General features: G+C 47.6%; 1 protein-coding gene across 2 annotated transcripts; it reads left to right on the forward strand.

The window, feature by feature from the left end:
- The first annotated feature begins 7,611 nt into the window (after window positions 1-7,611).
- On the forward strand, window positions 7,612-19,210 carry LOC127490293 (ribose-5-phosphate isomerase-like). 2 transcript variants are annotated; one of them, XM_070068814.1, is made up of 4 exons: window positions 7,612-8,307; window positions 9,837-9,978; window positions 12,497-12,596; window positions 18,299-19,210. In XM_070068814.1, exons 2-4 carry the CDS (start codon window positions 9,898-9,900, stop codon window positions 18,394-18,396), a joined length of 279 nt encoding a protein of 92 aa, XP_069924915.1. In that variant the 5' UTR covers window positions 7,612-8,307; window positions 9,837-9,897; the 3' UTR covers window positions 18,397-19,210. The 2 variants fall into 2 exon arrangements, 1 of the variants encoding a protein (XP_069924915.1); XR_007918186.2 differs by lacking the exon at window positions 7,612-8,307 and having other exon boundaries at window positions 9,690-9,978; window positions 12,497-12,601.
- The last annotated feature ends 4,833 nt before the right edge of the window (window positions 19,211-24,043 follow it).

Below are 24,043 nucleotides of genomic sequence, written 5' to 3' on the forward strand. Positions count from 1 at the left end.
TTAAGTCTTTCTTATTCAGTTTCCAGAAGTGAAACTATTCTCATATATAACCCATTTAAAGTAGTGAAATACATTACTCTGTTTCATCATAAGATTCATGTCTTCTTTTTTACAATTATGACCCATAATTATGATTTGTAGCAACATATCTGCAGAGAAAGCAAATTCTCTGCAGGCAAATTGGAGCGCTTTCTGGCCTGGAAGCACTGAGAAATCGCACCTGCATTTATTTGTCAATCACAGGAGCCCGCCCTGCAGCTGGGCCTGGCCCTGGCCCAGCCCCCATGATTTGCATCTGCCCGAGCACAGCACAGGGCCCTGCACACTTATTGCCAGGCTGCTCTCACCCTGGGCAGGCGTCGGTCTCCGCCAGCACCCAGCATGGACATGAGCACCTCCACTGCGCTCCTGGGGCTCCTGCTGCTCTGGCTCACAGGTGAGGACGGACAGCAGCAGGCACGGCTCAGCCAGGGTGGGCAGGGCCGCCTGGCTCCTCAGGGTGCTCCTCTCACCCAGGATGAGCAGTGTGGACGTGTGCTTCTATGTTTCTCATCACAGGTGCCAGATGTGCCATCGAGATGACCCAGTCTCCACCCTCCCTGTCTGCATCTGTGGGAGGCACAGTCACCATAAACTGTCTGGCGAGTGAGAACGTTTACAGTGGTATATCCTGGTATCAACAGAAGCCAGGGAAACCTCCTACACTCCTGATCTCTGGTGCATCCAATTTAGAATCTGGGGTCCCACCACGGTTCAGTGGCAGTGGATCTGGGACAGATTACACCCTCACCATCGGCGGCGTGCAGGCTGAAGATGCTGCCACTTACTTCTGTCAAGGGTATAGCAGTTACCCTCCACAGTGCTACAAGCCCGAACAAAAACCCCCCAGGGAGCAGAAGTGTGAGGCTGGGCTGTCCCAGCTGCTGTTCTGAGGCCTCCATCTGCTGAGAGTGATTCTCAGATGCAGCCAGGCTTTGAAGGTCACTGCGAGGTTTTGTTAGAAGAGGCCGGGGAAATCCTCTGTACCTTAACTGTATTTCCTCTTCCTCCTAAGTTCAACAGAATCTCCTGATTCAACAATGCACATAAAGAGTTTCACAGGATGATTCTAGGTCTTGGCATTCAGTAGGATTGAGACAGCCAATGAGAAAGCACCATAGATTTCCAAGCAGGAAATTAGAATCTAAACTGTATTCTATGAAAACTTAGAGTGCAGTAGTCAGGAAGGCAGGTACAGGAGGTGGGGACTCTTGGCTGGATTCCCAGAGACCACGTGCACCTGTTGCTGTCCTGTAGGCTCCCTGAGCACGTCCTGCTCAAAGCTGTGCAGAGAGCCTAGGACTGTGTGCTGGAGCGCCAGGCTGCCTGCAGCACTCCCAGGTGACTCAAGGGACTCAAGTCCCCATCTGCTCTGTGAACCTCCCTGCAGGTGTGGAGAGCACTGAGCACGCCTCTTCCCACTCCCACTTCTCCCAGGTCAGAGGACACTTCCCGGGAGGCAATGTTTTCTGAGCAATGTGCTTCCATTCAAGTTGTGATGAGGAAAAGTTGACAGTTTAAACAGTGGGGTCACATTTTCACCAACTCCCATGCTTTGCCCGACGTGGTGGATCTAGAATTCATCCACACCTGATTCCCCTTGGAATGAGAAATCTGGGGCAGGAATCAAACCAAAACAAAGAACTCCATTCAGTGATATCAGTAAACAGCTTAGGAGCCTGCATGTAATATGCATCATTTCAGAATGAAAAGTTCTTCTGAAAACCAAAGCTCTTCTTGGGTCCATAGTAGGGGCATAGTAGGTAAAGCCACCTGCTGCATTGCTGGCATCCTATATGGGCACCAATTCATGTCCAAGCTGCTCCATTTTCATCCAGCTCCCTGTCAATAGCCTGGGAAAAGTAGTGGAAGCTGTTTGGGTCAGAGCACCCACATGGGAGACCTGGAAGAGGCTCCTGGCTCCTGGCTTTGGACCACATAGCAACGGCTGTTGAAGCCATTATGGGAATGAACCAGTGGATGGAAGACCTCTCTGTTTCTCTGCCTCTGCCTTTCTGTAACTCTAACTTTCAAATAATTAAAAAAAAATCTTTAGAAATGTATTTGTCAGGGCCGATTGGCACCCCGCCTGTTCCACTTCTGATCTAGCTCTCTGCTATTGCCTGGGAAAGCAGTAGAAGATGGCCCCAAGTCCTCTGGCCCCTTTATCTGCATGGAAGACCCAAAAAAAGATGCTGGCTCCTGACTTTGGATCAGCGTAGGTCCAGTTGTGGCAAATTGGGAAGTGAACCAGTTGATGGAAGACCAGTTTGCACCCACACAGACACACAAAGTATAAAGTACTGTTTGAAGACTAGTTTTCACATTAATTCTCATAGAACAACTCATTCAGGACAGAGGTCCTACATGGGGAGCAAGTGTGCAATGACTCCTGTTGCTGATTAACAATTGACACTCTTATTTATGATGTCAGTAATCACTTGAGGCTCTTGTCATGAGCTGCCAAGGCTATGAAAGCCTTTTGAGTCCATAAACTCTAGCATTATTTAAGGAGTTGGGAGGGCAGGAATGAGGGGAAGAAACACTATATCCCTAAAAGCTGTATGTATGAAATTTGTATTCATTAAATAAAAACCTTCAAAAAATAAAAATAAAAAATAAATAAAGCACTGTGCTTTCAACAGTTCTTTGAGCATGAAATTGGTTCATTAAAAAAATAAGCAAATTGAATTCTTTCTGGGAGTTCGATTCAAAATCCTATGTAAAGTTCCCAAGCCATTGTTCTTTTTGTTGTAATGTTCTACTAATTTTCTACTGTTGCTTTGTGAAGTTTGCCACATTTTCCTCTTTGAGTGTCACCCAGATGAGGTCATCCAAGCTGCAGGTTTCCTTAACAGCCATGGAATGAATGGACTCCCCTTACTCCTATTGGAGACCCTGTGTTCTCCTCAGTTTTCTGTCATTTGGCCCTGCTCTCATGGTTCTCCAGAATGAAGGGCCCACAGTGATGTCTTGTGGTGGAATGAGAAGGCCATGCCAAGGTGGCCGCTGGCAAGTGAGCGTCAGTTACTCAGGAATGGCTTTGAATCCCACCTGGCAATGGAGCCTACCTGGCAACAGGCTGTGATTGGTTGGGGCATAGACCGCCCCTTGACTGGATTGGCTGGTCTTGGCTATATAAGATGTTTTTACCAACTGAAATAAAGGAGTCTGTGGGCTGCTTGCCTCAAGCCCGCTTTCACCTGATGCCCTGAGTCTGTGTGGTGACTCTGCGCCTCTTGCCCCCACCACGCTCCTCCTCTCAGAAAGGAATCCACTGCAACATTGTTGAGAAATCAACTGCAACAACGTCAGACCTGAGAACTTGCACAACAGAACTCTGCCTGGTGCACTGCCCCATCTGCCCTACCAATGCCGCTTTTCCCTGTCCTGTTAGCAGGGGTGCAGACCTCCTTGTGCTCCAGACCCCAGCCTGCCTGCCTCTCCAGTGTCTCCTATTATGATGAGGCTGCTGCAAATATATAGGAAAATGATTTTGGAACCAACAAAATTTTGAGCATAGCTTTGAAGCCTTATATCTCACATCTCTACATTGGCCCCAGGATTCCTGCATGGTTGAGGAACGGGCTGACTGGAAGCAACTACATCATCCTGAGCACACTGGAGCTGGGCACTCAGGGAAAGATCTAGAGCCTGAACAACAAGAAGCCAGAGTCCAGTGGTGCAGCCTGTACACACACCCCCTGCTGCCTGTGCATACACCTCATGCCGCCTGTGCACACACCTCCTGCTGCCTGTACACACATCCCCTGCTGCCTGTGCACACACCTCCTGCTGCCTGTGCTCACACCTCCTGCTGCCTGTGCACACATCCCCTGCTGCCTGTGCACACACCCCCTGCTGCCTGTGCACACACCTCCTGCTGCCTGTGCTCACACCTCCTGTTACTGTGCACACACTTCCTGCTGCCTGACCTGGCACCTGCACTTCAAGGACACTTGCTTGCAGCAGAGCAGGGAGGATGGGATTTTGGAGATGCAAATGCACAACGAAAGGACACATCATTGGGTGAGTGTAGCCATCACAGTTGACACCTTGACCACTTCCACACGCTGCATTTCTGCTGACTCCCCCATCATTTCTGGGCCTCACTGAGCCGTCTGCACTGTGAGGGAACTCTGCATCTGCACGATTGGAGGTCTCAGGGCCTGCACTGAGCATTCCCTCAGCCCAGGCTGCAGTTGATCTGCCCAGGGCTCTTTCTCACATAGGACAGATAGCAAGAGAAAAATACCCATACCCATTTCTATGCCCATTTGTCACCTTCTGAAGTAGCTACAGAAGACAGACCTCTGACCATTTACCACCATACGATTATGGTTATTTCTTTCTCTTGAGGAAGGATATGTTAGGTAGTAAGTCAGAAATTTAGCCTATGTGCGTGTGAGAAAGGCCTGAAGACCAGAACCCACTGCAGAGGCTCCAGCAGCCCAGCATCTTGCACTTCAAAGTCCTGCCCAGACCCTGATAACCCCCCAGGTGGTCCCAGCCCTTCCCCCAAGGAAAGCTCCCAGGAGAATTCTCTCTCCTCAGGACCAAAGAGGTTACCTGACCTGATAACATGGGGCAATAAAGCCTTCTCAGATGCCCTAAGTGAAGTCCCTCTGCACTGCCCAGGTGCCAGCAACTCTGGGGAGGAATTTGCTAATTTTCACCCAACAATTCCTTCTGCCAGGATTCTCCACCCTTTGTCCTGGAGGAGAGGGGGAGCTGGGTAAACAGACTCCCTTAAAAACCTAGGGAGTCCAAAGAGACTGTGGCTCAGCCTCTGCCTCTCTGCTGAGGCCCCGGCTGGCCTGCCCAGGTGCATTCTCTCCACTCAACCATGTAACTTCCCTTTCCCCTCAGACCAAACGACTACACACTCTCTCTATCCCTTCTGTTCTGACGGATGCCCTATACCCAAAAAAGCCTTATCACTCTGCAAAAAAAAGTCTGTGTTTTTGCTGTGCAAAAACAGAGTTTAGAGTCACATATGCCTATGGAACACAGATCATGTAGCCACTGTAATGAGGACTTATGATTATAATGAATTGACTTACTTTTTTTTTTAGCATTGAGCTCTGCTGTTTACCTTTAGACATTGACAGCTGTAACACCACCAAGACAGAGAAGACACTAAACGGTTATTTTTAAAAATATATTTTTAATTTATTTAAAAGGCAGAGTTACAGAGAGGAAGAGGAGGAGGATGAAGTGGAGGAGAGGAGGAAGAGGAGAGAGAGAGAGAGAGAGAGAGAGAGAGAGAGAGATAGGAATCAATCCTATTCAGATTATGGTGGGGTTTTCTGCCCTCTAGTGGCAGTTGTGTAATTTAGCAACGTACAGGATTGTAGAGGCTGCATCCCAGTGAGTCCTGGCTGAGTCCTTCAGGGTGCTCATGCTGCTCACCGTGTTAGATTCCTCACCAGGACACATCTGTAGGGAACACAGTGATCCCTCGTCTCTGTGATCAGTCACTCAGCTGAGGACAGGGAGATGGGTCAGAAAGCAACAGGAATGGTTCTTTTGATTGATGTGAGATGTCATGACATGGACTTGGATAAAAAATATATTCCATCCCCGGTTCACTCACCGCATGGCTGCAACAGCAGGGGCTGGGCCAAGTTGAAGAAAGAGCCAGGACTACACCCTGGTCTCCCACATTGCTGGCAGGAGGTCAGATAAACAGCCCTCACTCCCTGCCTCCCGGGCACATTAGCAGGGAGCAGGAGCAGCAATGCAGGAACCAGATGGCCGTCTGGGCGCACAGTGGGTTCACCTCTGTCTGTGGTGCAGGCACCCTTGTGAGCTTTGGTTCCAGCACACGCTGCTCTAGTTCTGATCCTACTCACCGCTAATGTGCTACCAGGAGTTGTCGCAAGTACTTGGGTCACGGCCACCTGCGAAGGAGAACTTGATGGAATTCCAGGGTCCTGGCTTCAGCCTGGCCCAGTCCTGTCCGTGGCAGCTGTGTAGGGATTGAACCAGCAGATGGATGAGATCTCTCTCTCTCTCTCTCTCTCTCTCTTTTCTCTCTCTCTCTCTCTCTCTCACACACACACACCCTCACTCTCTCTAAAATAAGTAAAATCAGGATTTAAAAAAGAAAGGAAGAAAAGAAACACAGTGGGCAGTGCTCACACCAGCACTCTGAAATGGGATGCAGGCTCACCAAGCTGCAACTTAATCTGCCGAGCCACGTTTTCTGCCAAAAAAGCCACCTTTTCTCTTTCACAGGGGTAGCCTCTAATTCTAGATCTTACTTGTCTCTGGTTTCCCTGGTGCCTTATGAAATCTCTAGGTATTGAACAACAAGCTTGTGTCAGCAAAAGATGAGACGGGATTCATGGATGCTTTCATCACCCAACACCAAGAAGCAGCCAGCCCGAAAGAACAGTAGGACGTGGTGGTGGAGACGTGATTACACTGCAAGTTCAGGTAACGATCAGTTTTGACCCCCGTGTTCTCACAGCTGAAATATGAATGTCCAAGAATCAAAGAGTAGAAGCAGAAGTAACTTCTAGGATTAGCGCACCTGCAAGAGATTGATTTCCTGTCTTTGCAAGTTCGAGATCTGTGTTTCATGAATCACAGAGCAGTACTGCTTATATCATGAAACACAGCAGTGATTACACTGAACCGAAGGAAGCAACTGTAACGTGGCTATTCATGACGCGAGAACAGCAGAAAGCTAAGATTATTATTCTACTGTGTTGGGTGGTGGATGTCTGGGTATCAAGGGAAATAGAGCAGCTGCCGCGACCTGTAGGCAGGCCCATCACACTTGATCTTTGCACGTTTCCTGAGTGCCTCAGTATTTTACTATCAGTGGCCAATTTTAAGGATGACTACAGCCAAAGGACTCATGTCAATTTCCCAATATCTTAATCTTTTGAGATATAGAAAATTTGGAAACCAGAAAAGACATAGAATGTAAAAAAAAAAAAAAAGTGGTCCTGTTTAAGAAATAAAAAAAAATGGCAGTGGAAAGTGGAAACTAGAATTTTGTTTCTAAAAAGATTTTATTGTTTTATTTTAGAAGTAGAGTTACAGATAGAGAGAGGGGGAGAAAGAGAGAGAGATCTTCCATCCACTGGTTCACTCCCCAATTGGCCACAATGTCCAGAGCTGCGCTGGTCTGAAGCCAGGAGCCAGGAGCCAGGAGCCAGGAGCTTCTCCCAGGTCTCCCACACAGGTGCAGGGGCCCCAGGACTTGGGACATCTTCCAGTGCTTTCCCAGGTCATAGCAGAGAGCTGGATTGGAAGTGGAGCAGCCGGGTCTTGAACCGGTGCCCATATGAGATGCTGGCACTGCAGGCGATGGCTTTAGCTGCTACGCCACATTGCCAGCCCTCAGGTAAAGTAATTTTGAAATAATATTTACATAAATAAGAATTTGTGGACAATAATTTATCAAATTATCAAATATGAATGAATAGGTACATTATATATGCATGTTATACATATTTTGCTGAATAAAGTAATGTTTGTACTCATGTTCTTTTTATATTTCTTAAGATTTATTTATTTATTTGAAAGAAAGAGTTACAGAGAGATATTGATGGCAAATGTCCTGAGAGCTGGACTGGCATGTCTGGCATTAGCAGCAGTGTGGTGTCTAGGAATCTGGGCCTGTTCAGGGCGATGGGTGATTCATCTTCATGGGCCTTCTGTGTGTCTGTGTTCTGCTCTCTCAAACCTTGAAAACTGGGCAGGCCAAAGCACATACTATTGGGCTAGCTGTGGGCTCAGTGTGTGGCCTTTGCTTTAAAGGTCGTCTTACCTCTGTGGGCAGCTAGGGATGCCATTCATTTATCTGGAAAATATTTACTGGGTTGTTCTTATTTTGGATCAGGGAGTGGTGAGTTGAAGAAGGTGAAGCCCCGGTTCTCACAGTCAAGTCGGTATCGAATGGTGTAAAATCTACTTCATTGTCCCTAAGATTTTCTTCTGTGTTCCTTGGTCTTCCTGATGGCAGACGTGAGGTGATTTAGCTGGTCAGCAGTAGGGGCAGGCCTGAATCCAGGTCTGCTGATTCTGTGTCCAGGGCTTGCTCCACTCCATCACCCTGTCAAATTAAGTAGAATTTCTCTTTAAGTGTTAGGTTGAGTGGATTTGGGGTTCCTGTATCTGATCTTAGTTCCCCAGTTGAGATTCTGTCTTGATCCTGTACTCTTTCTTTTTTCCCGTCCTCAGAGGCTGTTTGACGCAGGAGAAGATCGTGGCAGGGTACGCCAGTCACTTCATCGTGATCGCTGACTTCAGGTAAGTGCCCAGTGTTTTGAACTGTCTGCTGGGAAATAGAGTGCACAAAGAGGAACTTGTGGTGAAATAGAGACTCTGTGACTTTCTGAGACTGATTGCTAGGACTAAGGTCTTTTTTTTAAAGCTTTTTTTATTTATTTGAAAGGCAGAGTTACAGAGAGGCAGCGGCAGAGAGAGAGAGAGAGAGGTCTTCATCTGCTGGTTCACTCCCCAGATGGCTGCAATGGCCAGAGCTGCACCAACCCAAAGCCAGTAGCCAGAAGCTTCTTCTGGGCCTCCCATGTGGGTGCAGGAGCCCAAGCACTTGGGCCATCTTCCACTGCTCTCCCAGGCCATAGCAGAGAGCTGGATTGGAAGTGGAGTGGCTGAGACTCGAGCTAGCGCCACATGGGATGCCGGCACTGCAGGCGGTGGCTTTACTGGCTACACCACAGTGCCAGCCCCATGATCACAGCATTCTTAAGCTGAGTGGGGATCTCCTGTGCTGGTCCTTATGTCCATGAGATAGGGAAGGAAACAGCTTGTCAACCCTACTAGCAGAGCAGGTATTCAGGTGTCACTCATCCAATTGTCACAGGGAATCTCTAAGAAGCAGGCCGTGTTCTGCCCATGGGCAGTGACTCAGTGTGCCCTGCCTCCTGCAGAATGTGCCACACATGACTTGTGTTGCAGACGGTCTTCAACCAGGCTCCCAGAGTCTCCTTCAAGGAGTCTGGCTAAGGCATGTGTGCCTGTGTGTGTGTGTGTGTGTGTGTGAGAGAGAGAGAGAGAGAGATTATAGGAATTTTATAGCAGCTGTAGAAAAAGCATAAATAATAAAAATCTGTATGTCCACAAGCCAGTTATATAAAATTCTAACATTTTTGTGATATTTGTTTCAAATATTTCTTTTCCACAGTGGAACAGCCAGTGTGTGTGAAGCCCTGTGTATACTGGTCCCATCACTTTCTTTCCCTCCCCAGCATCGAATTAACCCCATTTGTGAATGAGGTCTTTGTTTGAACCATTGAGCTTATTACTTTCTGCTGCTCGTCACAGGGCAGCAGGTCCAATAGAGCTCCTCAGGGCCAGCCTGGGGAGCTCAGGGGCCGAGCGGGATGATGAGTGTCGGCGGCAAAGGAACCACACCAGAGCCGGGAGATCAGTCAACGCCCAGGGCGCAGCCGGGTTCTCGACTTTATTGGGAGGGGAAGAGCTTTTATAGACACAGAAAGGGGGCTGTCCAGGGCGCAAGGGAACCGAGCCAACCAGCTGAAAGGTAAGGCAGGACACGAGCCGGGCACGCCCTCAAGGGCCTATCACAGCCGAGGACACATACTGTTCACGAATACGGAAGTCTTCTGTCAGGCTAGGTACCTCCCCTGGGGGCCATCTTGGATTGTTGGAAATGCTGAGTCACTGGGATGCGGAAGTGCGGCAAACTCGCGCAAAGGCTTAGCGGCCTTGTGGAGTGGAGGCTTAGCAACTTTGTTTCCTTTTTGATTGGAGCCCCCCCTGCAACTTTCATGGTACTTCTTGACTCTTCACAGGAAAGATTCAAAGAATCTCGGATATCAGAGGCATAAGGGAATCCCCATTGAGGTCTTCCCAATGGCTTATGTCCCAGTGAGCCGAGCAGTGACCTGGAAGTTTGGGGGCGAGGTTCAGCTTCAAATGGCTGTGCACAAGGCGGTAAGTGGCCGGGGTGGGGGTGGGGGGTGTGCAGAGGGCACTCCAGTCTGTGTTACCCTCCTCTCTGCTCCTGTTAGGTTCTCTGTGCCTTGACCAGGCAGTCGGCTTTTTACTTATTTTTAACCGTTTGTTTATTTTTAGAGAGTTGGCTTTATTCGTTTCTGTAATCAATCACATGAAGATAAGACTATACCCAATATAGTGGACATCTCATGTATAGATGGGGGATGAATCTTTCTTTCTGTCTCTTGGAATATTACATTCTTTGGGTGATCTGACCTTTGTACTGGAAGCCCCTCCCCACTGCTTAACAGCTGCCGACCAAGGTTTGGGACAGACTTTAGGTTCCATGTACAATTTTCTTTTTAAGAAAAGAAAAAAGATTATTTATTTGATAGGCAGAGTGATGGGGAGAAGAGGAAGCAAAGAGAGAGACTGAGGTCTTCTTCTACTTCCATTCTCAAATGGCTGCAGTGGTGGGCTAGTCAGGGCCAAAGCCAGAAACCCGACACTCCATCTGGCTCTCCCACATGGGTAGTGGGGGCTCAAGCACTTGGGCCATCATCTGCTGTTTTCCCAGGCACGTTAGCAGGGAGCTGGATCAGAAGCAAAGCAGCCAGGACTTGAACCAGCACTCTGATATGGGTTACTGGTGTTGGTGTTGGAAGCAGAGGCTTAACCAGCTGTACCATAGCACCGATTACATGCATAATACATGCAAGGAGAAAATCCTTGCTGCTCTCATCCTGTGTATAAATATGACAAGATGTGGAATTTTAGCAGGGGATGAGGGATGAGGACTCCTTCATAGTAGTCTACTCCAGACACTTTAGTCCAAATGTTTCCCCTTGGCTTTTCAATGGGTTGGATGCAAAGAGCTTTTTTTCTCTTACATGTAAACAAGCAAAAGAAATGATTCAACCTAACTATACTTATAGTCTATATAGCAATTTATATGCTAAATAAAAAGTTTACGAGATATAAAGAAGAAACAAAATGATCCGTGACTAAACTCTGGCACAATTTTGATTTAAGGTGTTTGCTTTTCAGTGTGTTCGACTTAAAAAAAAAACCTAGTCCTAACCACAGTGGGTTTTCCCAGGCTGTGACTGATGTTTTGTGGCTCGCTTTAGCTGAAGGGCCAGAGCAGGTTGTAGGATTGTTTATAGATGGTTTACTCCAGGCAAGAGCCTTAGCTCCCTGCCTTCATGGAGTTGTGTGTGTGTGTGTTTTCAATTTTTTTAAAAACATTATTTATTTGAAAGGTAGAGAGACTGACAGAGAGATCTCCCATCTACTGGTTTACTCCCCAAGAGCCCACAAAAGCTAGGGCTGAGCCAGGCTGAAGCCAGGAGCCAGAAACTCAATGCAGGTCTCACAAATACTTAGGAGGCGGAGAGCCATCACTTTCGCTACCTCCCTGGGCGTGGATTCACAGGAAGCTGGAATCAGGCAGAATCCAGGCACTCTGATATGGCATGTGGGTGTCCCAAGAGGTGTCTTAGCCACCTCTAATGCCTGCCCCCAGAGTTCTTACTCAGCTCCTACCGCTTCTCCTCTAGTCTGGAGGGGAGCCCTAGAATCCCTGCCCTTGACCATGGTGTCTGTCAACATTGGTGTTCCTAAACACTCCTTCTGCTTTTCTAGTATTCAGAGCTATTGGGGAGTTCTGGACTAATGGAAGTAAGCCTACCCCTGCCTGTCCAACTTCAGAGCCTATTGCTGCTCATGTTGGGCAGTGTTGGTGATCTGTTCTGTGGTGACTTTTCAGCATAGTGACAGCTGACTTATTGAGCCCTCACTGTGAGCCCTCATTGTGGTAAATACTTATACACATCATTTATATATATAAGCTGCTTTAATGAAGTATCATATGCTTGAGTTTTGTAGTTTAGACACTTGAAACTCACAGAAGTTAATGGCTCCCCTCAGTTTTATAGCTGTATGATGTTAAAACTCATATCCAAAGTCCTACTCACTCCAAAGCTCTTACTCAGTACTTCCCAGCATGCTTTCTAGAAAGCTCGTTGGAGCTGGTTAATTTGTTTTTTATTTTTTAAATATTTTTATTTTATTTCTTTGAAAGCCAGAGTTACACAGAGAGAGGAGAGGCAGAGAGAGAGAGAGAGAGAGAGAGAGAGAGAGAAATCTTCCATCTGATAGTTCACTCCCCAGTTGGCCACAACACCTGGAGCTATGCTGATCTGAAGCCAGGAGCCAGAAGCTTCTTCTGGGTCTCCCGTGTGGGTGCAGGGGCCCAAGGACTTGAATCATCTTCTACTGCTTTCCCAGGCCATAGCAGAGAGCTGGATCGGAAGTGGAGCAGCCAGGACTCGAACCGGTGCCCATATAGGATGCCGGTGTGTCAGGCGAGGGCGTTAACCCACTGCACCACAGCACCAGCCCCATGGAGCTGGTTAATGTGGATTCTTGTCTTTGGTTATTATTTCTTGCTTCCTGTACTTTCGCTGCCTATCTGTGCCTACTTCTTTAGTCAATATGGAAAATTATCTCCTAGGGTCCTGTGGTGACAGATAATGGGAATTTTATCCTGGACTGGAAGTTTGACTGTGCACACAAATGGAGTGAAGTGAACATTGCTATCAAGATGATCCTAAGTAATGTGAGTAGCGTTTACTGGGCAGAGTCACCGTGCCCTTTGTCACTGTCCCTTCATTGGCCGCAGAAGGCATGATGGACGTGGGCTTTGAAGGACCTGGTTGGGAAGAAGAACTTGGTTTCTTTTCATGGTGTCCGGGCTTTCCAGCGTGGGTTCCTTTGTCTTCTCCCCAGGAATGACTGATGCATAACTAGCAGCTTGGTGCTTGTCTCTCGCAGCCGTGGGGGTTGGGACAGCCCTGGAGCTGATGGAAGGTCAGAGGGCCACCATCTCTGGGCAGAGTCTTGCCTGCCAGGAGCTGACTGAACCTGCGCTGGTTTTTCTGGGCTGTCTTCTTAAGTAGTGGGGAAATTGACTAAGTGTACCTACGGCCATTGGATACATGCCACGGGCAAGATCCTGAGCTCCGTGCTACAGAGGAGGCTCCGAGCAGAAGAACATGGACGGAATCTGTGCCCAGTAAACCTGGGAAAGCTCTGTGTGGCTGTGTGGAGTCCTTGCCTACAGACAAGACGGAGTGGCCTAAATTCTGCTCGGGGAATTCCAAGAGCACACAGAGCTGCTTCTTTGGGGGAATGTGAGAAACTTTGGTGACGTGGAGGTTTCTGGTGTAGATGGTAGGCCTGTGTCTTAGCACAGCGTCACCTAGACAGTGCTGAGTGTCTAAGAAAGTTTCACTTTATACCCACGATGATGAGGCAGCTCTAGAGGAGGACACAGGCTGAGGAACGTTATGCAGTTTAACCAGCAGCTGCAGCACCCAGATGGGAGTCCTTTGTTGTCTGCCCTGGTCCCTGAGCTTTAATCTCTACTTGCTCAAGTGCCAGGCTAAGGAGAGGTTGTGTGACCCAAACGGTGAGAGCAGTGGGGGCCTCTCACGCAGCTTGTGCCTGGGAGTGGTGGGGTGGAGCAGGGGGGCTCAGGGTGAAGGCAGGTGGGCAGGGTAGAGATGGGTTTTGAAGCCTTAGCCTCAGTGCCCAGAGGAGAAACTGAGGGCGCTCGTACGGGGGATTGGAAGGAGACGAGGCGTGGGAGGTATCAGTCCCTAGGAGTCTAACTGGGAGTTTTCCATGTCAGGGAATATTCTTGAGCCAGAACTGACTTAGGAGGCAGACAGGCCAACTTAGTAGAAAAGGCCAACTTAGTGGCTCAGAGCAGCTGCCTGGGTTCGGATCCTCATCCTGCCACGCTCTAGCACTGTGAACTGAGCAGTTAGTGGACATTTTCTGTGCCTGAGATCCTCCTTGGTAAAAGGGGCTGATACAGGGCTGTTGGGAGGATTGATGTGTTGATTGAATGAACCCTGGGAAGAAAGGGCACCACGTCTTCAGCATTAGTTGGGTGTGTGGATTCTCAGTCATCCACGCTAGCTGGAAATGGAGATGGTGTGACTGTGTGCCATGTAATAAAGAGCCGATTCTTCCAACTCTGCTTTAGTTATCTTGTCTTCTGCTGACAGTCTGCTACAAGGTTTTTGAGTCAGAAAGATGAGTTGAACTCTACTCATTCTCTTGCTTAATGCTGCCTTCAATGGAAGAATTAAAGAACCGAGAAGGCAGGAGGGAGAGAAGACACAGACACTGCTGTTAGTAAACTAGGGGAATTTGCCTACGATGATAATGCAGACAAATGCGGGGGCCCAGGTGGGAAATGGCTTATCCATGTCGGTGCTGTTTTTCTCTAAGGTAGGTTTCTTGCAATGTCCACTAGGGGGCTCTGTTGCACTTTTTCAGACTTTTCTTGGCTGATGGAGCCACTGAGGTGTCCCTTGTCGGGGAGTTTTCCTCCTGTTTGTTAGAAGCTACATTTAGAGAAGCTCAGAGTTTTATTAGGAACCTGGAGTGAGGAAAATGTAAAAAGAGGTTAGCTGTCACGTCAGATAACATGGTATCAGCAGGGCCAAAGCTGTTTTGGGTTCTTCCCTCCTTGTTCACCTTAGCATCCTCTGATCTTCCACTGTATTTTATCTGAGGTGGGAGAGGCATCAGTCTTTACCAGCAATTTTTAAAATTTATTAATTTATTTGAAAGAGTTACACAGAGAGGAGGGAGGGAGAGAGCACAATCTGTTGGTTCACTCCCCAGATGGCTGCAATGGCTGGGGCTGGGCCAGGCTGATGCCAGGAGCCAGGAACTTTTTCCAGGTCCCCCATGTGAGTGCAGGGGCCCAGGCATTTGGGCCATCCTCTGCTGCTTTCCCAGGCATATTAGCAGGGAGCTGGATTGAAAGTAGAGCAGGGGCCTGTGCTGTGGCGTAGTGGGTAAAGCCACCGCCTGCAGTGCCAGCATTCCATATGGGTGCCGGCTGAGTCCCAACTACTCCACTTACAATCCAGCTCTCTGCTATGGCCTGGGAAAGCAGTAGAAGATGATCCAAGTCCTTGGGCCCCTGCACCCACATGGGAGACCCAGAAGAAGCTAATGGCTCCTGGTTTCAGACTGGCCGTTGTGGCCATCTGGGAAGTGAACCGGCAGAGGGAAGATCTCTCCCTCCCTCTCTCTCTGCCTCTGCCTATCTGCAGTTCTGCCTTTTAAATTAAAAAAAAAAAATAAATCTTAAAAAAGAAAAAAAGTGGAGCAGATGGGACTTGAACCTTTATCCATATGGGATGTTGGCGCTGCATCTGGTGGCTTAACCCGCTACAACACAGTACCGGTCCTATCTCTTGTGGTTTTTTTTTTTTTTTTTTTTTTTTTTTTTTTTTTTTTTTTTTAAGATTTATGCTTTTATTTGAAAGGCAGAATTACAGAGAGAGAGAGAGAGAGAAAGAGAAATCTTCCATCTGCTGGTTCACTCCCTAAATGGCTGCAATGGCCAGAGCTGGGCAGATCTGAAGCTAGGAGCCAAGAGTGTCTTCCAGGTCTCCCACATGAGTGCAGCGGCTCAAGCACTTGGGCCATCTTCTGCTGCTTTCCCAGGCACAGTAGTAGGGAGCTGGCTCAGACATGGAGTAGCCAGGACTGGAACTGGCACTGCAGGTGGCAGCTTAACCCACTACTACTGCGCCGGCCCCTCTGCACTTTCTTTACGGCCTTTTCTCCACATGATCTGACTTTCCTGGATCAGAACGGTTTGAGAAGGGTGGATCTCCAGTGGCTGCTTTGCTTATACTTGGGAGGCCCTGGTTGTGGAGGCACAGTTTGGTGCCAGGGACTTTGTGTTTTGGTGGCTCACTGCTCCTTTTTATTTGTTTATGGTTGGCTATTTTTTAAATCTTTTTGAAATTATGTAGTTCAAATGAGTAAATAGTGGCAAGTTTCCTTCCCCATTTCCCAACTAACTAGTTACCATATCTGGAGGCAGCCAATGTTAGAAAAAAGTCGTGTGGCCTTTCAAAAAATTTTATTTTGTATATATGTACTTACGGATTTTCATTTTATTTGAAAGGCAAAGAAACAGGGGTGGGGTCGGAGAAGAGAGACAGAGGTCTTCCTTCTGCTGGTTCACTCCCCAAATTACTCACAAGAGCTGGGCTGGGCCAGGCAGAAGCCAGGACCTGGGAAGTTAGTCTGGGTCTTCCAAATGGGTGACAGAGTGAAGTCCTTTAGCCATCACCAGGGTGTGCATGAAGGAAGCAGGGGTTAGAAGTGGAGCTACAGCCCGGGCACTCCACTAAGGGATGTTGGGGTTCCAGGTGCTGCTTCACCTGCAGTTCCATGGCACCCACCACTGCCTTTCCACAGTGACCGCATACTTTAATATGTGTTCTGTCCCTGCCTTTCTGTCTTGGGGATCATTACATGCTGGCTCACAGAAGAGCTTCCTCGTTCTTTCCTCTTTTAAAAATAACTCTGCTATTCATTTTATGGCTGTATCCAGAACACTTAACTGGATCCCATCCAGTGGACATTTATGTTTCCAGTGCTTTGCTGGAAGGGAATTACTGGATCAGAGGACAAGCAAGCATGTCTGATTTTGCTAGATGGTGCTGGCCTGCCTTCTGTGGGCTGTACTCATTGGTTCTACCACCAGCATATGCAGGTACCTGATTCCCAACAGATCAAGTTTACCAAATGTTTTTTCTCTTAATGTTATCTCATGTGTATGTGTGTGAACATACAAATATTGGTAAAGATCATGCGTGGTTGTACAGCTGTCCCTTGACATCCCTTGAGGCTTGGTTCCAGGATTCTCTGTGGATACCACAATCCGAGGGTGTGCTAGTTCCTTACATAAAATGGGGTACATAACCTGTGCATATCCTCCTGTGTACCTTAAGTCATCTCTGGCTTACTTAGAATACCTAATGCAATATGAATGTTATGTAAATCACAAATCGCTGTTATGCTCTAGTGTTTAGGAAGTAATGACAAAAAGGTCTGTCCCTGTTCAATATAGATACAATTTTATTTTTTCAAATATCTTTGAGCTGTGTTTGGTTGACTCAGTGAATATGAAATCCACAGATGCAGAGAGCTGACTGTGGTTAATTCTCATTGCTGAATAGTGTCCCATTGTCTGTGTGCGTGTGAGAGAGAAATATGTTTGTATTCCTGATGGGCATTTGACTCTTCTGCTTTCAGTTATTGGGAAAGTATGGCTGTGAACATCTTATAGATGTATTTTCATGGCCATATGTATGTCTGACAGTTGTATATCTAGAAGTAAAATTGCTGAGTAGTTAAGTATGAATTTGTGCAACTTTACAAGATGGACTAATCAAACATTCTCCACAGTGTTCTTGCCAGTTTACCGTCCATCATCAGTGTGAGAACATTTTTGCATCCTAGCCACGTTTCATCATTAAACTCATTTTTGTGTAGTGATAGTTTGTAAATACAATTTGTAACTAATGAATTTGAGCACCTTTTCAGTGTTTATTAACTATTTGGTTTGTGTGTGTGTGTGTGTGTGTGTGTATTTATTTACTTGAGAGAGAAATGTCTTGCATCAGCTGGCACAGTCCCCAAATGCCTGCAAATGGCTTGACAGGACCAGGCTGAAGCCAGGGGCCAGGAGCTCCATCCGGGTTTCCACGAGGGTGATGGAAATCCAAGTGCTTGGGCCATCTGCTGCTGCCTTCCAGGGTGCATTAGCAAGGAACTGGACTGGAAGTGGAACAGCTGATACTCAAACCAGTGCTCCGGTGTGGGATGCCAGCAATTGCAAGCGTAGTTTAGCCCACTGTGCCACCATCCCAGCCCCTTTTGTGAAATACCTGTTCAGATCTTTGGCCCATTTTCCATTAGGTTGTGTGCTATTTTAATACTTTGTGGAGTTGTTTATATATTTTGATGTGGGTCCTTTGTTAGATATTCGCCTTGAAAATGTCTCTTTCCACTCTGAAGAAATCCTGCAAGGCCAGTAGTGAAGCTAAAAATAGCTAGGAGTGGGGGCTGCTGGGACTAGTCCTGGAGAGTTTGTCCAGAAGTCAGCCTGTCATCTGTGGTGTTGGAGACATGGAGAAGTCCTTCCTAGAAGCGCTTGACTGGTTCAGGCAAAGGGAATGCGTCAGCAGAGGCCTCGAGGAGTGACAAAGCTTGGCCTTGGGTACGGAAGGAAAGCCAAGAGAAGGGGGGAGAAAGAGGTGACAAGAAGCTTCACAGACAATCAGAATCTTCATTGCTGTGTGGGAGAGGAAGCTTTGGCTGTCATTTGTCCAGTGCTGCCTGTGCCGGTTGCTTCCGGTGACCCCAGGACCCGATCCTCTTGCCTTGGGAAGCTGGCACTCACTGCTTCTTTCCGTGCTTTGTCCTTCAGGCGTGGTGGACACAGGCCTGTTCATCAACATGGTGGAGAGAGTCTACTTCGGGATGCAGGACGGCTCCGTGACCGTGCGGGAGAAGCCCTTCTGTTGACCCCACGAGAAGCAGATGTGTTCACCTTGGTCTCCAGCCCACAGCCAGGGTGGCCGTGCCTGTCCAGGAGCTTTTGCCTTAATGTATGGGGGGGTGGGGTGGGGTGGGGTCTAAGCCCAGTCCTCTGCAGTATTGTTACTATGTGTCTTTTTAAACAGAGAAATTTAAAGATTTATATTTTTTACTATGAAAAATATTGTTTTTTTTATAAAGTAGAACTTGATTTCATGTTTTATATGAAACATTTACCAAAAAAAGAAAGAAGAATAGAGCAAGAAGGGGGAGACTGTCTTTAAAACCTTTGACTTGAGCCTGCTGGGTTTGCTGAGAAATGAATATCAGAGCTTTTCTTGAAGCCGGTCACATGAAGGACCTGGCCAGCAGTGATCTCCTGATGCCTTACAGCATGCTTGGTTTACTTTTCTGCCACTCTCTTGTGTTTTTAGTTCGTCCTCATTGTAATCACGCACAATGCAGTTACTTCTGAAGATGAGGTTTACAAAGTCCGCTGAGTGGAACAGTGTGATGTGTAGTGTTGGGATTGGAATGTAAATCCCCGGGGCAAATGCGGTGGCACCTTCGCTAAGATCAGGGCTTTGTTCAGATCCCTGTTGTTGGAAGCAGTTGGCCGGAAATACTTGCCAGTGCTGCCAGGGCACTGCTGTGAAATGTGAAATAGTTGTTTTTTTAAATCATTTTCTTTTTGTTGTTACTTATTTTTCTGTTGCTTTATTATTACTGGCATGGTTTGGCATCAGATGTCATCACCTCTTTATGTTCTTTGAAGGTTGGAATAAACAGTGTGGTGCCATTTTGACTCTTGGTCTTCTCTACAGAATTGGTTGGGAAATGGGGATCAGTATGGCTGATATTTGATAACGGGTGGAATTCACTGGAGAAATCTTGAGCCGAAGAATACTTCCTTTATTTCTGGGAGAGCTTGCTTCAGTTGCCTAAGGAAATGCTTGTTCCATAGACTTCTAACAGTTAAACAAAGTCAAAATTCTCAGTTTTATATAAATCAAAGCTTTGTTAGTTGTGAAAGCTGATAAGCCACAGAATAGGTAACCTGAAGTTCCTTTGTAGTGCCCCCACCCTGTGAGCTCAGACATCTGCCTGACAAGCAGTGAGCTGCCCAGAAAACAGTGTCATGGGCGCAGCTCGGCGATAGCTCTAGGGCCTCCCTCAGAGGAACTGCTCTGTTGCCAAAGGCTTTCTGCTGAGAGCCTGGCTCCTCTGTGCTAACTTTGCACGATGCTTGCACAGTCATTCCCCCTGTTTTCCGCCTGTTTTGAAGCTTGAACTGTTACTAAATTCCTGCTGAATCACGTTGCAGAATAAAAGTTAATCAGGACTGACTGAGCATCAGAGACTTCTTGTTCCTTGCCACATTCCTTTGTTTTTGCACTCCCAATGTGCTCTTCAAAATGTCTCATCCTGTGTTAGGAAACCTGCTGTTAGGAGTGCATTGTTTTTCTTTCAGACTGCCTTTGGTAGGGCAATAATTTTTGCACAAAACAGGTATTAGATCTTAGTCGAACACTTGGTAGAGCAAATTTTTTACATAATCCTTTGAAACTTTTGTGGCATGGATTTAATTCAGGGATGAAGATGAAGTTGAACTGGGTTTGTGAAAAACACCTGCATGCTTCATATCAGATGTAAATTTTCTGCTGGTTTTGTAACATTCAGTCACTCTTGTGACTGAACAACAGGTCTGAATATTTTCTTTTAAAGATTTATTTATTTATTTGAAAGTCAGAGTTACACAGAGAAAGGAGGGGCAGAGAGAGAGATCTTCTATCCGATCCGAAGCCAGGAGCCAGGAGCTTCCTCCAGGTCTCCCATGTGGGTGCAGGGGCCCAAGCACTTGGGCCATCTTCTACTGCTTTCCCAGGCCACAGCAGAGAGCTGGATGGGAAGAGGAGCAGCCGGGTCTTGAACCCGGGTCACACAGTAACCACTTTCCTTGCTTGGGATGCCAGGTGCTTCAGGCCAGGGTGTTAACCCGCTGCACCACAGCTCCGACCCCAGGGTCTGAATCTTATTATGAAGTTTTTCTTCCCTTGAAAACAAACACCTGTAATACTCTAGGCACACACAAAACAGTTTGCTCCAAAGTTTGCTTCAATATTCTTCTATAAAATCGTTATTTAGTGTGATTTTGCTGGCAATAAATTGGACAGAAAAAACAATTTGCTTGTACCTGTGATAAGTTTTGAGCGACTCAGGACAAGCAGTAAGTTTGGGGAAGGCTTGTAACCAAGAGAAGCCGCCATACTTCTGGAAGAAAAATCACTTGGGTTTGAATAAAATCTAATCATTTTTGGCTTCGGCTAGCACTTCTTGTAAAGTTCTGACACTCTAATTAAATTTCTGAGCTCTCATCATGGACCAATCCCTGGTGGGCACTAGGGAATGGAAGGGTGGGACACACATGAGCCAGATACTGCCTGTTTCCCAGCTGCTTGCAGCCTGGTGGGCAGGTGGACAGGTGCGCCACGATGGATGAGTGTGGGATGCTGGAGGGGTTGTCAGCACCAAGGGCGGGAGGGTGCCATCAGCAAGGAAAGTGGTTACCGTGTGACCCTGGTGGCAGCGTGGGCCATCACTGCTGCCTACTGCTACCAAAGCACTTCTAACCGAAGTTAAACAATGGCCAGTTTGTGGTGGAGGCACAGGGCTGAAGAGTTAGTTGCAGACGTAGCCAGTTAGTGAGCAAATGAGCTAGCCTCGGACCCCTGGTTTCCAGGTCGGGGGTTTTATAGACTCTGGGAGGATTCTCATGTTAACTATAAGAGGTGCCACGGATGTCACATTGTGACTTCTTGTGGGAAAATTCCAATGGATTCAGGCAAGCTTCAAAGAAAAGCTGATTTTAGAGGGATCTGTTCAAGAGGCTGACTTATTTCCAGAGAAGAGCTTTGCTTTAATGTAATGTTTTTAATGTGCTGTTTCAGTAGCGTCCACCTTTTGTCTGAAGGTGGTGAGGAGGGGTAATGAAGATCATATCTGAGTGCTGTGTACCAGGCACTGTTCTGGGCCTTTGCCCGTTGTCCCACACAGCTTTACCTAGCGTCCTCTCGGTTTGCAGGGTTCAGAGAACCAGGCTCGGTTTAAAGTAACTCATCACACACTGGGAAGCAGGCTAGCCTTCTCTGACTCCAGGCCTCCCACCTGCTTCAAGATCAGTGTCACACTTGGAATAGTTTGTGTTGCCTAATTGTGTCCATCACTTGTAACTTGAGTCACAAGTCATTTGTTAAAGAACTGAGGCTGAGCTGTTCTCTGGAACACAGGGAGGCAGCCTGTCGGGTTTCCCCCGCCTGACAAAAAACCTCCCTTAAAAAAAAAAAAAAAAGAATTGAGGCTTGTGAATGGTGTGCATCTGTTTGTACAGGCCCATGGCTAATATAATTCCGTATTCTGAAGGCCGTTCTTTAATGGGAGAAGAAATAGAACAGTGCGCACGACCTTGGGTGGGCCATGGGAGAGCATCTGTCACTCTGGAGTGAAGCCTGACAAACATCGCTGTTTCTCCTGTCCCATGTGGTTGTCTGCTTTTCCTCCTTTTCTCCCAGTGACAGAGGCACAATGACAACCATAGGCCTCATTAACCTGGAAAGGGATGGTTATGGGTAGGGAGTGTTGGTTCCTTTGTATCCAGAAAGCGTTCAGGAGCACGCACATGCTTGAACAGAGTTGGGTTTATTGGCCCATTGAGTGAGAGAATTCACTTGCTGTGTGTAGTGGCTGGTGTCTCAAGGGTGTCACCTTCCTTGGGCTCAAGGAACTGGATGTTGTCGGAAAGCTAGATTGTTCTGTGACTGTCTCTAATATTTTTTTAAGATTTATTTTTTATTTAATTGAAAAGCAGAGTTAGAGAGAGAGAGAGAGCACTTCCATCTACTGGTTCATTCCCCAAATACCTGCAATGGATCTGTCTGGGCCAAGTTGAAGCCAGGAACATGGAGTTTCTTCCAGGTCTCCCATGTGAGTGCAGAGGCCCAAGCACTTGGGCCATCTTCCACTGCTTTCCCAGGCTTATTAACAGGGAGCTGGATCAGAAGTGGAGCAGCTGGGTCTCCAACCAGCACCCATATGGGATGCCAGTGACACAGGCAGGGGCTTAACCCACTGTGCCACAACACCAGCCCTGTCTTAATAATTCTTAGCTAGAAGGTAAGAAGATGGAGGAAGGCTGGAGCCGGCAATGATAAAGCAGCAGCAGGTGCTCCCTAGCCAGGATGGATGTTTGGTCACTTCTGTGACTTGGACAGTGTTCAGGTTTTGTCCGTGTTGAGATGATTCGGTTGTAGCCTTGTTTTCGTCTTCATCCACCGTGGACTCAGATGGCTTTGTCTGATGTCGATGTTCTGTGAGATGGTGTGGGTGGGTGCCGGGCCTGACTGTAGAGCCAGGCCAGTCCCTGGCTGTCGGGCAGGATCTCTCTTTCTCGGGATCCAGAGGTCCTGGGCATCCCATAATCAGCCCTTCACGCTCCCCTTGTTTAATTGTATGTAGCACTCACTGTGCTGGGCAGTGGGGTGCAGGAGTTGGGCTGCAGATACCCTGTGGTGTGGCTCCAGCCCTGAACTCATTGGCACCATGACAGTCACTTCTTGTGACTTCTCAGATGCCTGACTCTGCTCACTTCCTGTCACACCTAGCAGCTCATGCAGACGGATTTAGGATTGCATCAGCCTTCACTCTCCACTAACCCAGCAATCAGATGGTGTTTTTGACAGAGGTTCAGTGCCTTTGCGTTTTTAGTAACTGGGTTGTGTTGCAGGGCAGCAAAACACTCCAATATAGTCTAGCATTCAAATGTGCCCAGGCAGCCTCAGAAGGTAAACATCTAGTGGGTCTTTGGGGTGGGGGGAGTGTGATAGTTCCTGAGGGCAGTGAGGTAGAGGCAGAGTTCAGAGGGAAGAAAAGGTCTTCCCTGGCAAGGCAACTCCAGCGTTGTGTGCAGGCGCATGGTGCAGGCCGATGGTCAGAATAAATCCGGTGTTGAAACCAGATTCTGTTATCACCGACGACCACCTATGCTCAGCAGCAGGGTGGGAGAGGAGGAGCTCTGTCCCAGAGAACTGAAGTCTCAGCCCCGTGGAATAAGACCCCTGCCTGTCCCGCGGATGACAGCACTCCATTTTGATGGCGTTCCAGAGTTTCAGATCAGGGAGTTGTGCTCACCTTCATCTTACTTCATTAGCTGTCCTCAGCGGAAGGCAAGCCCTGGCTACAGTCACTGATGGCTTCAGAAGCCTCAGCCCCTGTTCCTCTGTGCCAAGGGTGCTTCTCCTATTCCTTTGTGAACCTTTGAGAAGCACTCACAAAGTGAGAGCCTGCAGCTGTTGGCACCAGCTCAAATACGGTCAAGAACAGCACTCCTTAGAGGAGTGTGAGCCTTATGTGTGATTTTACGTGTTCTAGTCACCACACTCAGAAGGTAAAAAGGAACAAGTAAACTTAACTCCAGATAGCTAAAATACTGCTATTTTAATACACAATCAGTATTTTACATTTTTTGGTATTGTCTTGAGAATGCTGTGTGTATTTCACTTGAGATGTCTCACTGGACCAGCCCCATTCAAGGGCTCAACAGCAACCTGGTGAGTGACTGCAGTACTGGAGGTCACAGAAC

Source organism: Oryctolagus cuniculus, chromosome 2 (genome assembly GCF_964237555.1).
Source record: "Oryctolagus cuniculus chromosome 2, mOryCun1.1, whole genome shotgun sequence".
NCBI classification, from domain to species: domain Eukaryota; kingdom Metazoa; phylum Chordata; class Mammalia; order Lagomorpha; family Leporidae; genus Oryctolagus; species Oryctolagus cuniculus.

What these genes read in the sequence shown, in the direction of transcription:
- LOC127490293 (XM_070068814.1), top strand. Translation starts at nt 9,898, where the DNA reads ATGGCTTATGTCCCAGTGAGCCGAGCAGTGACCTGGAAGTTTGGGGGC. An exon ending in AAATGGCTGTGCACAAGGCG is followed by an intron (nt 9,979 to 12,496) that starts GTAAGTGGCCGG and finishes ATTATCTCCTAG; the next exon opens with GGTCCTGTGGTGACAGATAA. An exon ending in TGCTATCAAGATGATCCTAA is followed by an intron (nt 12,597 to 18,298) that starts GTAATGTGAGTA and finishes TTTGTCCTTCAG; the next exon opens with GCGTGGTGGACACAGGCCTG.